This window comes from Streptopelia decaocto (genome assembly GCF_964273445.1).
Source record: "Streptopelia decaocto genome assembly, chromosome: Z".
Lineage (NCBI taxonomy): Eukaryota > Metazoa > Chordata > Aves > Columbiformes > Columbidae > Streptopelia > Streptopelia decaocto.
Genome location: NC_138657.1, coordinates 26,740,223 through 26,751,624, shown reverse-complemented (window position 1 = coordinate 26,751,624; position 11,402 = coordinate 26,740,223). Strand labels below are relative to the sequence as shown.

Below are 11,402 nucleotides of genomic sequence, written 5' to 3'. Positions count from 1 at the left end.
TCTTTTCCTTCCTTTTTATAAGACTTTATGCATTATTGCAACAGCTTCCAAATCCTTTCCTGAGTGCCAGATCTGCACCCTTCTCTGCAGAGGAGCAAGTGCTGTCGTCTGAGCCAATGACACCTTTAACATAAATTATTTTCCCATAGTACTAAAAGCTCTGTTTTTCATATCAGAAATTCTCAGTTTTTCAAAGTAATGTCCACACAAGCCCAACAGGTATAAAATTGCCTTGACTGATCTGGAGAGAGCAGCACACACAGCCAAAGTAAATTCCTGACCTTCCTTCCTTGGAGCATATCAAAAAGTGGAAGAGAAGGACAGACCATGACCACGGCAAGCTTTTCCCAGGGAAAATGTGGGGGACGAATAAGGAAAGACATTTCTCTGCCCTTATCTTTGCTCAGACACATGGCGCGGTGCCTGCACGCAGGCACACACATAAAAACACACATCGTTTTGTCAGCCAAACCTCCTCCTCCTGGTGGAAGCGCGCCAACAACGCGAAATGCAATCCAGTGGCTTTCCCCCCGAGTTATTTTTAAACTTCAGGCTTACTGCTTGCTAACAACAGTGACTGAAGGAAAAAAGGCCAGGGAGGAGGGGTGGGAGTGAGCACGTTAACAAGGGGAGGTGAAAACCCCATCAAGAGTGGTACAAAACGGCCCATGTAGCAGTAGGGAGAGCCATACAGGGACGAGACATGACGGGGCGGGGCGGGGCGGGACCGGGGGATACCATGGCCCAGCAGCCAGGAGAGTCCGCCGGTCGGCGACGGGCCAGCGGGGCGGGAGCGGGGGACCAGGCGAGGCACCTTGCGGCGAGCATGACGACTGCCGCTGGGGTGGCCCCGGCAGCGCCTGGCGGGGTGGGGAGAGGGCAGGCCGGTGTGCCCGTCGGAGAAGGGGTGCGGGGAGGCGGGCGGGCAGCCTCGTGTCCCGGAGGGCAGCTGGAGGCTACGGCCGGGGCTGGCGCGGAGGCGTCCTTCCCGGCGGAGAGGCGAGGCGAGGGCAACGCTACACAACCCGTCGCCCGGGTGGTCGGTGGGGATCCGTCCGGCCCCCGCCAGGCGTCCGCAGCAGCCGCCCGCGAAGAGCAGCCGCCGCCGCCCCCCATGTCCCTGCCGGTGCTGCTGCCGGGCATCTCCTGTCCCGTCCCGGGACTTGCCCCCGCTTGCCCGTCCCCCGGCGCGTCGGCCGGCTCGCTGTCCACCGCGGCCGCCGACCCCCCGCTACCGCCACTCCGCTTTGGCGGCTGCAGTCCCGGCTTGCCGCAATATCGCAACCCGCGCCCCACCGCCCCGGCCCCGGGCGCCGGCTTGCTGCCGCGCCGGCCGCTGCTCCCGCTGGGGCTGCTGCAGGTTGTGCTGGGCTGCTCTGTGGTGGCGCTGAACTTCAGGGCGCTGTCGCTGAGCAGCGGCCCGCAGGTGAAGAACGCCTATTCCTTCTGGGCCGGCTCCTCGGTAAGTCACGGCCGGGGGCCCGCAGCCGGCCAACAGCCCGCTCCCGTCCCGGCCGGCTCGCTGCCCGTGCGCGGCCCTGGGGGGCGGCAGCGGCTGCTCCCGGCGCCTGCCGAGCGCTGGGAAACCCGCCGGGAAACCCGCCGTGCGAGCGCTGAGCTTGGGGTTCACGGGACCTCCAAGGCAGAGCTGCTGTCACCGAGACACGTTTGCTCCCGCTGCTCCAACAGCGAAGAGCAGCTTTCTCTTACTTGGAAATAATAAACAGTTACACTTTTGCTAACGGCTTTACCAGGTTTACAGCACGAATCCCAACAGGATAAGACACTAGATTGGGGATTTGTTTCCTGGTGTGCCTTTTAGCCTAAAAAAAAGTACTAAATTATCATACACAATCAGAAACCGAATTTTCTCAAGTCGTGGTGTATGTAGATGTTGCATATTGCTGTTGTGCATTGTATACCGTTGCGCTAGCAAGACTGAGAGATAATAAAATAGCGAAATTCCTGGGAAAAAAAAATGGATGGGTTTATGACAGTTTACTAAAGAGTAGTGAGAGAAGTTATTCCACATCCTGTTGGGCCCTGCTTTAAACTGCACCTCTATAATTGTAGAGTATATAATAGTTTGTATTGCAGAAGCTAGGCAGTAGTAGCAGAAGTTAATAGGAGCAGGAAACAGTCAGATTGCGCCCGGTTTGTGAGCCCTCGATCAATGAGCAAGTTGCGTTCTGTGGCTGGCATGCTCTGCTTCTGCTGCTGATGTGAACAGCATCAGCCTGTCCCTGGCTTTAAACATTTATATTATGTTTCTGATGTTGTTCACAACCTGTGGAAATGTGCTCAATGATCTGTACTTTGGGGATCAAATAGTTCCTATTTGTCTGTATAATGCGATTTTAACCACTGAAAGTATAGACAGCCTGTTAGGGGTGGGATGGGGTGGGGTGGGGAGGAAACCCAAACCATCCAAATATGTGCATTTGGTATCCTCCTCTTGATCTTTCATCCGCTGTTTTTCTTACCCTAAATTAAAACTGGTTTAAATATATGTAAGCTATGGAATTTCTTTGAGCTCTGCAGGCAGAACCATGCTTATATGCATATTATAAAATATAGAAATATTGAGTCTCTTTAATAATGAAGAAGGATGATTACTTTTTAAATGCTAGCTCTGAAACAATAATATATTCAGTTGAATAATTATCAGAAATACCTTTCAGGTGTAACAGTGTGAGTGAAAATTTTAGCTCAGAAGCAAACTGGAAAGGTGAGGCAATTAAAAGCTGAAATTGAGGGTGTCTCTTGTTTTGGTGTGGTTTTTTTTGTTTTCGTTTTTTCATTTTAGATGCAACATGCTGGTTATCATTCACTGGTTAAGTGCAGGTCAGGAATACCTTGAGGAAGACTTTCTTTTCATAATTTAAAGCTATAACAAGCATAATGAAATGTTGTGTGATCCTTAAGGCAAAACAGGAATTCACATCAGTATTGTTGTGCTTTGTTATAAAATCGTGTGACTATTTTGCACTCACAGAATTCAAAAAAATAATTTGTTATGAAACTGCAGAGTTACGTATGTGGTTTTGCAACACCAGTGATGATACCAGTAGGTGTCTTGGCCAAGTCATATGTGCATGTTACGCTAAATCAGATTGATCATGTCAAGTGAATGAAGTTACAGAAGGGATTTATTAAAAATACTAGTGGGCAACTTCCTGTTTTTTTTCTCATCTTCTTACTTCTTTTTAGAGTACAAGTTTGGTTTGAATTGGCTTAGTCACAAAGTCCCACAAATTAAAATATACCTGCTTATTGGTAGGACCTGCTGAAAAACTGATTTGCCTTTATTTATAGTGTTCCCATCATTACTGTGAGAGAGTATTTAGATATGCTGTTTCCTTCAGTTCTACAGCAATGCTTTCTCCTTCCTTGTTTTGCTCCCCAAGGTGAAGAGTCATGGGGTTCAGTTCTGTGACTCAGCAAGTTTGGTGTAATGACTACTGCTGTAAAGGGAATGCTTTTCCTTCTTGTACTGTTACTGGCATTCATCAGACTAAATAGCAAGTCAGATCAGGGAGATAAGTTTTAGTGCTCTTCAATGTTTTTGGTAGGGTTTATGCTCTGGAAGTTGGTTCACTGAGATGGTTAGAAGAGGGCCAGAGCCAGCATGAGGGATGAAGCAGTAAGTGCCCACAGGCACTTCATGAACTGTTGGAGTGGTGAGCGAGGCTGGAGAAGACATATCAAGTTTTTAGATTTGCTTGGCCATGTTGCAGAAAAAAAAAAAAGTACTGGGTTGTCTGAAAGTAATTTTTTAGGCAATTGTTGAGGTCTGAGTCACTGGTATAACTCTTGTCCCTTGGCATGTTTTTAAGAAAAGAGTGGACAAAAATTTGGTTGTGTTTAAAGTGCAGCTTTGTATCTTCCCAGCATTGTTATAGTATTATAAAGTACCTTTCATAAGAGCAGTGATATATACAATGCAGATGACATTTTGTGAATAGTTCTTTGCTTCTTGCTGATGCAAAGTTTTTTGATGTTGTAGGTAATCTTAACCGGAATCTTAGCCATAATGTCATGGAAGAAGCCAGTAATGGTTTTGGTAAGTATCCATTAAAATTTCTTGTAAGGAAATTATCAGATGATCCTGATTTAACAATCATTGGTAAAGAAAACAAACAAAACAAACAAAATCACTTCTTTCTGCTTGAAAAAAGACTATGCTGTTGAGTCCCTTTTTAAAATTGTAGAATCATAATTATTGAAAGATAAATCCGAGTCCATGAAAAGCTATGCTCTTTCCTGAATGGATGGAGTACTAATGGGCCATGTCTGGGGGAAGTGTTAATGTTGCTTACAGAGCACTTTTTGTATTTGTGTAGGTATAACAATGTGCTGGTTTAGTATAAATCTAGCTGTCTGAGGCAGGGCTGTTTAAGCTTATATAGGCGAGTTGGTTCGAAAGCTTAGCTCACTTATACTGCACTAGTGTCTGACGGCAGGTTTGAGAGCTAACCTAAGTATTGCTGTCTTACAGTAAGTATCTGATGTTACTATTCCAAATACAGTTGACACTACATTGCTCTGAGAGAAGTTAATTGATGTGCAGGGTGTGTAAGCCTTTTCTATTTGTAAGTGAAATCTGAAGCTGTGTGGCTCTCAGTGTCTTAGAGACATGATTTGAAAAAAAAGGTTTTAAAGTGTTAAGTGTTTGGTGATTTCCCTTTCCCTTTCCCTTTCCCTTTCCCTTTCCCTTTCCCTTTCCCTTTCCCTTTCCCTTTCCCTTTCCCTTTCCCTTCCCCTTCCCCTTCCCCTTCCCCTTCCCCTTCCCCTTCCCCTTCCCCTTCCCCTTCCCCTTCCCCTTCCCTTTCCCTTTCCCTTTCCCCTTCCTTCCCTTTTTTCTCTGCACTGTTACTTCCGAAGACTTTTTCCAGGCCAAAGCAGTTGTATTTGTATGCAGTGCTTCTTTGGGATCCTAATGGTTATCAGTGAGAAGTACCAAGAATCAGATGTGTGAGCTATAGATGAATTGCTGTTTCTCGGTGGTGCATTAGTTAGCATAGGCAGAGCAAAGCAAATTGTTAGGTTTTTTTTAACTTACCTGTGAATAGAAAGAGGGGCTTGGTGTCTGGGACTCCCAATGTGGAAGGCCATCTGTCTCAAAATGCCTGAGACTTGCACAGTGCTCCCTGTTTCTGTTTGCCTGTGTTCTGTGCTATTTCTGAAGCATGTTGTTGCTGTAGTTTCCTTTTGTCTGTTGTTGCTCTTTAACTCTTTCATATTCTCCTTTGTGTAAACTTCATGGGCCCTTCCTATTTTTTTTTTTTAATATGAAAGCATCAAATGCTTCCTGAACATTTCATTTATATAGAATGATCTTTAGGATGGTTGGGTGCTGGAGTACATGGTCTAGGGACATTGTGCAGCAGATGAGGAATTTTCTGAGACTGATTAAAGCCCTTAGCAGCCTGCTGGGATTTCATAGCTGGCCCTACTTTGAGCAGGAGGATTCACTAGAGTTTTTCTGAGCTCACTTGCAGCAACAGTTATTCTACAATTATGTGATTCTACGAACCTGTACTTTTTGTTGTTGTTGCTGTTGTTGTTTCTTATTTGTATGTGTATTTTATAGAGGTCTGATTTTTAAAAGCCAGATTAGATCAGACTTGACACGGGGAAACATTTCTTTACTCAGAGGCTGGTCAAACACTGGAACAGGCTTCCTAGAGAGTTGATCTATGCCTCGTGTCTGTCAGTTTTTAAGAGGCAATTGGACAATGCCCTCAGTAACATTGTTTAACTTTTGGTCAGCCCTGAAGTGCTCAGGCAGTTCAACTAGAAGATTGGTGTAGGTCCCTTCCCTCTGAAATATTATTCTATTATCAAAAAAATGGAAATCAGCATTAAACATTACATGAGGCTAAGGAAATAATGCATAGAACTGGCAACAATCTATCACTATGGCGAATCAAGGAGAAATCATTAGTTTCTGTGAACATACTTATTTTGGGCTAAATTTCTGATATGTCTACCCTCTAGTAGCTTGAACGTTTTCTCTTGGGAGTTATGAGGAATTGTATGAGCTGTTCAGGCAGGTTTCCTAAATACCAGAGCAATAAGACTCCTCATACAGCCGTGGCTTAGAGTTGTGACATTCATAACTGAAACTATAAAATGCATTTGGGGCTAAAACATGCCTTTTCCAGCTGTGACTGCCCTTCCCTTTCTACTCTTATGGGAGGCTCTTTACACTTATTTCTTGTAAATACTTTACTAATGGACTTCTCTCTCCAGACTTTTGGACTGAATCCCTTTTTCCCTTACCTGCACAGGGCTGCTATCCTGCTGCAAGGGAAGCAGAGATCACACAGCTGTCTCCTTGACAGCCTTTGACTCAGGCAGGTGCTAGGTGTAGAAATGCCTTTATGCAGAAAGTGAGCTTTGTGGAAAGGATTGATTGCACATTAAGGTGCTTTTGTAAGATTGCTATTGAACCCACATATTTAGCATGCTGGGTACCTGTGCTACAGCCATGGCAGAAATCTGAGGAGTTATATCAATTACCGTATTTTATGTTGCAGCAACTTATGTCAACATTTAGTTGTCTTTCTGCAGAGACTTTGGACTCTGCTCAATAGTTAAGTGTTGTGGGACTAAGTGGTCATTATTCTTTTTCATATATAGTTACGCCTCAATCTACAAATACTCTCTTGTTCATAAGGAAGGACCTCTTATCATCTTTCATTTAATGCAAAACTGTTTTCAATTAGTTCAGTTTCATAATTTCTTCAAATTATTCAAGTACCCCTTGAAATTCTTCATATGCATCTAACCCCCCAAAAATAGCTTTGTTTCAGCCCAAATTGGATCATAATATCTAGTTTTTAATTTATCATGGTATGTACTAAAAGCTCTCAAATGTACCAATTAGGCTGTCATTAAGGGTAGAAGGTTAAGCTTCATCATTTAACCCTCTCTCCTTCCCAGATCTGGGTCTTGAACAGAATTACAGTGACTGGTAGGTGCCACAGAATTCGACCATTAGGAGGTGCTGGTCCTCAGAGCAATTTATAGTAGAGTTTATGCTGAAGAATGTGGTAATCCTGTGTCTTATGGATTCATACATTATCTTGCTTTTGTTCTTGTCAGTTTATGATACTTAAGGAATTTTATAATGCAATTCACATTTGTCTTTGTCCCCTTGAAAAAGACTAATTATTTCTAAAAGAAACCTGCTTTATGCTCTGATTCAAGATTTTAATCTCTGAAACCTGCTGAAGTATACCTGATTGCCTGCAGCTTCTTAGCATGGCAGCAGTCTAGCTCCTCCAGTAAAAGGGCTCACAAAACATTTTTCTCCATTTTCCTTCTTTAGGTGATGATTTCTCACTGCCTGGGTATGTTTCTTTGTGAACAGCCAGGCTGTCATTTGGCTGCCACTTCAATCTGAGGCCTTGGTCAGGGGGAAGACAAAACAACTGTGTTTTTTTTTTCCCGATGACAGCAAGGATCTGGTGCTGCTGGCACCTGGAGAAAGCGCAGGGCTGTGATGTTTTGAGAAAGGACCCAGGGACTGGCTGCCGAGTCAAAGGCAGAGAGGGCTGCTGTGTTTTAAACGTTCATGTTTTTTCTTTGGAGATTACAGCTGAGAGGAGACCAGTCTTGAAGAGGGATGACTATGATAAGACCTGTTAGTAAATAAAATAGACACACTTGTTGTTTTTTCTCCCACCCAGTGTGTATTACAGCATGGGAAGAGACTAGGTAAATATTAATAATAGGTCCCAGAGACAGGCTACTGCAAGGCAAAATCAAATTATAATTATATCTTTTGAAGGATGTTCTTGCAGGGGAGGCTTGACCTTCAGCAATACAGCTGCTGAGAGGCCTTGGCTCTGAAATCTTACCTTGCTTTTAGCTGTTTGAGGATTTTCTGAGTATCAGTTGCCAACAGCATTCCAAAGTCAGCTTGTAGTGCTTAATGCTCTGAAGCTGATTTTTCTTTCAGAGAATAAGCTCCATCTTGTGCATGCCTGTCCAAATGTATTTAATGGGAAAAGTGCAACTTTTTTCCCCTCCCCAGAGTTGTTTGGTTATTGACTTTTAACTGTTCTGGGCTCAGTTTTACTCTTTACTTTGTACGGAAGCTGGTTCCTTCCTCTCTGCTCCTAAATTCCTTGCTTTCATAGGGCTTTAAATCTTATTTTTCAATCATGGAATAGTTTGTGTTGTAATGGACCTTCAAAGGTCATCTAGTCCAACCCCGTTGCCATAAGCAGGAACATTTTCAACTAGATCAGGTTGCTCAGAGCCCTGTCCAGCCTGGCCTGGGATGTCTTCAGGGATGGGGCATCTACCACCTCTCTCGGCAACCTGTCCACTGCTAAAAAGTCTGTCCCCATCTTTCTTATTAGTCCCCTTTTAAGTACTGAAAGGCTACAATAAGGTCTCCCCAAAGCCTTCTCTACTCCAGGCTGAAGAAGCCCACCTCTCTCAGCTTGTCCTCGAAGGAGAGCTGTTCCAGCCCTCTGATCATTTCTGTGGCCTCCTCTGGCCCCTCTCCAACAGGTCCATTTCTTTCCTGTACTGAGGGCTTCAGAACGGGATGCAGGACTCCAGGTGGGGTTTCACCAGAGCAGAGGGGCAGAATCACCACCCTCAACCTGCTGGCCACTCTCCTTTTGATGCAACCCAAGACACAATTGGCTTTCTGGACTGCAAGCACACATCGTCAACTCTTGTCTGATCTTCCATCCACCAGTACCCCCAAGTCCTTCTCTGCAGGGCTGCTCTCAGTTCCTTCATCCTCCAGCCTGTATTGATACCGGGGGTTGCCCCGATCCAGGTGCAGGACCTTGCACTTGGTCTTATTGAACCTCATGAGGTTCTCATGGGCCCCTTTCCCTTTCTCAAGATTGTCCAAGTGTGGATGACATCCTGTCCCTCAGGCGTGTTAACCACACCACTCAGCTTGGTGTTATCTGCAACTTGTTGAGGGTGGACTTGATCCCAATGTCGATGTCATTGACAAAGGTGTTAAACAGTACTGGTCCCAATATGGACCCCTGAGGGACACCACTTGTCACTGGTGTCCATCCAGACATTGTGCCATTGACCACAACTCTCTGGGTGTGACTATCCAGCCAATTCCTCATCCACCAAATGGTCCACCCATCAAATCCGTTTCTCTCCAGTTTAGAGAGAAGAATGTTTGTGGGGGACCATGTTAAAGCCTTCACAGAAGTCCAGATAGATGACATTCGTAGAGCTTCCTTTGTTCACTGATGTAGTGGATCATAGAAGGCTACTGTGTTTGTCAGGCAGGACTTGCCCTTGGTGAAGCCATGCTGGCTGTCTCGAATCACCTCCCTGTCCTCCATGTGCCTTAGCATAGCTTCTAGGAGGATCTGTTCCATGATCTTCCCAGGCACAGAGGTGAAGATGACAGGTCCATAGTTCCTGGGGTCCTCTCTGTCCTCCATAAGGAAGGAACCTGACTGTTTTCAGAAAATATTGTAATTCCACATTAATTGTTTGATTGCGTGTGCATTGAGGGCAATTCATATCTTCTGTAGGCCATGCTTGCTCTGTCCTTACCCGTGTACCAGTCTGGGCTACACCAATGCACTCCGAGTTTATATTGTATTCCCAGGAACCATAGATACTTTGCTGAGTGAAGAAGCATTTTACTAGTGAAGTATCCTTTCCAGTCATGTACAAATTAGTCGCAGTCCCGTAAAGTGTGCTTTTTAGGAGGCTTTCTGATTGTGTGCTGTGATTTGGGGCTTTTTTTGTTGTTTGTTGTGGGTTTTTTTGTTTGTTGGTTTGTTTTTTTGCGTGTGTGTTGGGTTTTTTTTTTCACCAACTGTAGCAAAACCTTCAAGTTAAGCATATCTTTGGTGGCTGGTTAGTGCTTGGGTTCTGCCGCTAAAGAGAAGATTTAGCTGTGATTGCATGAAAAGTGACAAGTGTGCAGACATGCAGGAGGACACCAGGCAATGGTGCTGTGGCAGCTGCGAGCGCTGGTGAGCAGCTTGGTATCTGCGAGAGCAGAGGATCAAGAAATTAACAGAGTGGATGCAACCCTGGCTTTCAGCTACATCACATTATGGTTCTGTTGTTAGCTAACAGCCAGCTTTTGTGTTCAGACATATGGTCAGCTTTCATGTAAAGGTTTGTGGGGTTTGACTCAGAAAAGTCCAAGTTGCAAGTTTGGCATGAGTCACTCAATCTAGATTCTTTTTACAGTGCAGTAACATAAGGATTTGGAATTTTTATTAGAAATCTTTTAAATTCAAAAGTGTTATTATTTTTTGTTTTAAGAGAAAAATTTATGCATCTTCATTGGAAAACAGACCACTTTATGAAATTCAAGTATTTATTTAAATCTTGAAAATTTTTGAAGAACAAATGTGTAGGAAGCATTTTATTTTGTTGAAAAATCTTGTCAGAAGAAAAGCGTGTTCCAGCAGCTTGAAAATAAAGAATTTTAGGAATAGCTAGTGCGTTCTTGGTATCTGCACCTTGACTAATTTGCATAGATCTAAGCAAAATACAATGTTTAGACCAAACTATTCTGGTGCTAGTAAATTGTAGCCCTGCTGGTAACAATATAAAGCATTGTGAACAGAAGCTGCCTGTCAGTGCCCTAACCCTGCCAAAAAAAATCTCTCCCTATATATGCACTTCATAATAAGCAAAGTCATTTGGCTTCGGTGAGAATTGCTGTAATAGTGCCTGTTTGTCTGTATTTTAGGGGTAAAGTAGTTTGATGTTAACATCTTGGCCCACAGGCAGGCCTCCAGCATTAAGTAAATAAAAGGTATTCATACAAAGCTTTTAAAGTGAGCCTAAGCAAATAAAAATAAATATGCTTTTAAGTGTGAGACTGTGAAAAGGCTTTAGGGAGGCTTTTAGCCTACATAATCAGGTCAAAGTCAGGTTTCTTCTGATTTTTTTGGTCACTAATTTTTATGCTGAAAAAGCTTTTATTCCATTCATATGGTGTGTTTTGATGCTGCATTTGAAGGATGTGACTTTTTTATTAAATGAAATAGTTTGTCTTGTACTTCTGCATGGCTTTTTTTCTTGTTGACAACTGTATTGCAGGTCTCCATATGGTACAATAAATAACTCTCACAACTGATAGCAAATTAGTAAGGTCCCATAATTAATGCTTAATTATTGCTATTGTGTATATGGAAAATTAAAACATTGACTTGCATTTTCCTAGAAGGATGTTTAGAAAGTATGTGTGTAGGATGTAATAGACATAAGAGTTGATGACTGTGGAGTGATTTTTGTTTTTTTAAGTGCCTGTCTGAGCATCAGTCCTCTGTGTGTGCATATTAAATTGAAAGGAGTTCCTCTCTGGCATTAGATATTGGCTTCAATGGCAGCAGCAGCAGGACAACAAACAGAATGAATGATGAGGTCAGAGC

The 11,402-nt window shown here is 43.9% G+C and overlaps 1 protein-coding gene across 2 annotated transcripts in view; it reads left to right on the top strand.

The window, feature by feature from the left end:
- Positions 1–868: 868 nt before the first annotated feature.
- ENTREP1 (endosomal transmembrane epsin interactor 1) overlaps positions 869–11,402 on the top strand; it is a 33,471-nt gene continuing 22,937 nt past the window's right edge. Inside the window, exons 1-2 of one of the 2 annotated variants that reach the window (XM_082075220.1) lie at positions 869–1,462; positions 4,007–4,063. In XM_082075220.1, the coding sequence (XP_081931346.1) occupies positions 1,115–1,462; positions 4,007–4,063 (405 nt within the window). In that variant the 5' untranslated portion in view covers positions 869–1,114. The remainder of the gene's footprint in view (positions 1,463–4,006; positions 4,064–11,402) is intronic. The other variant, XM_082075219.1, reaches the window with a different exon arrangement.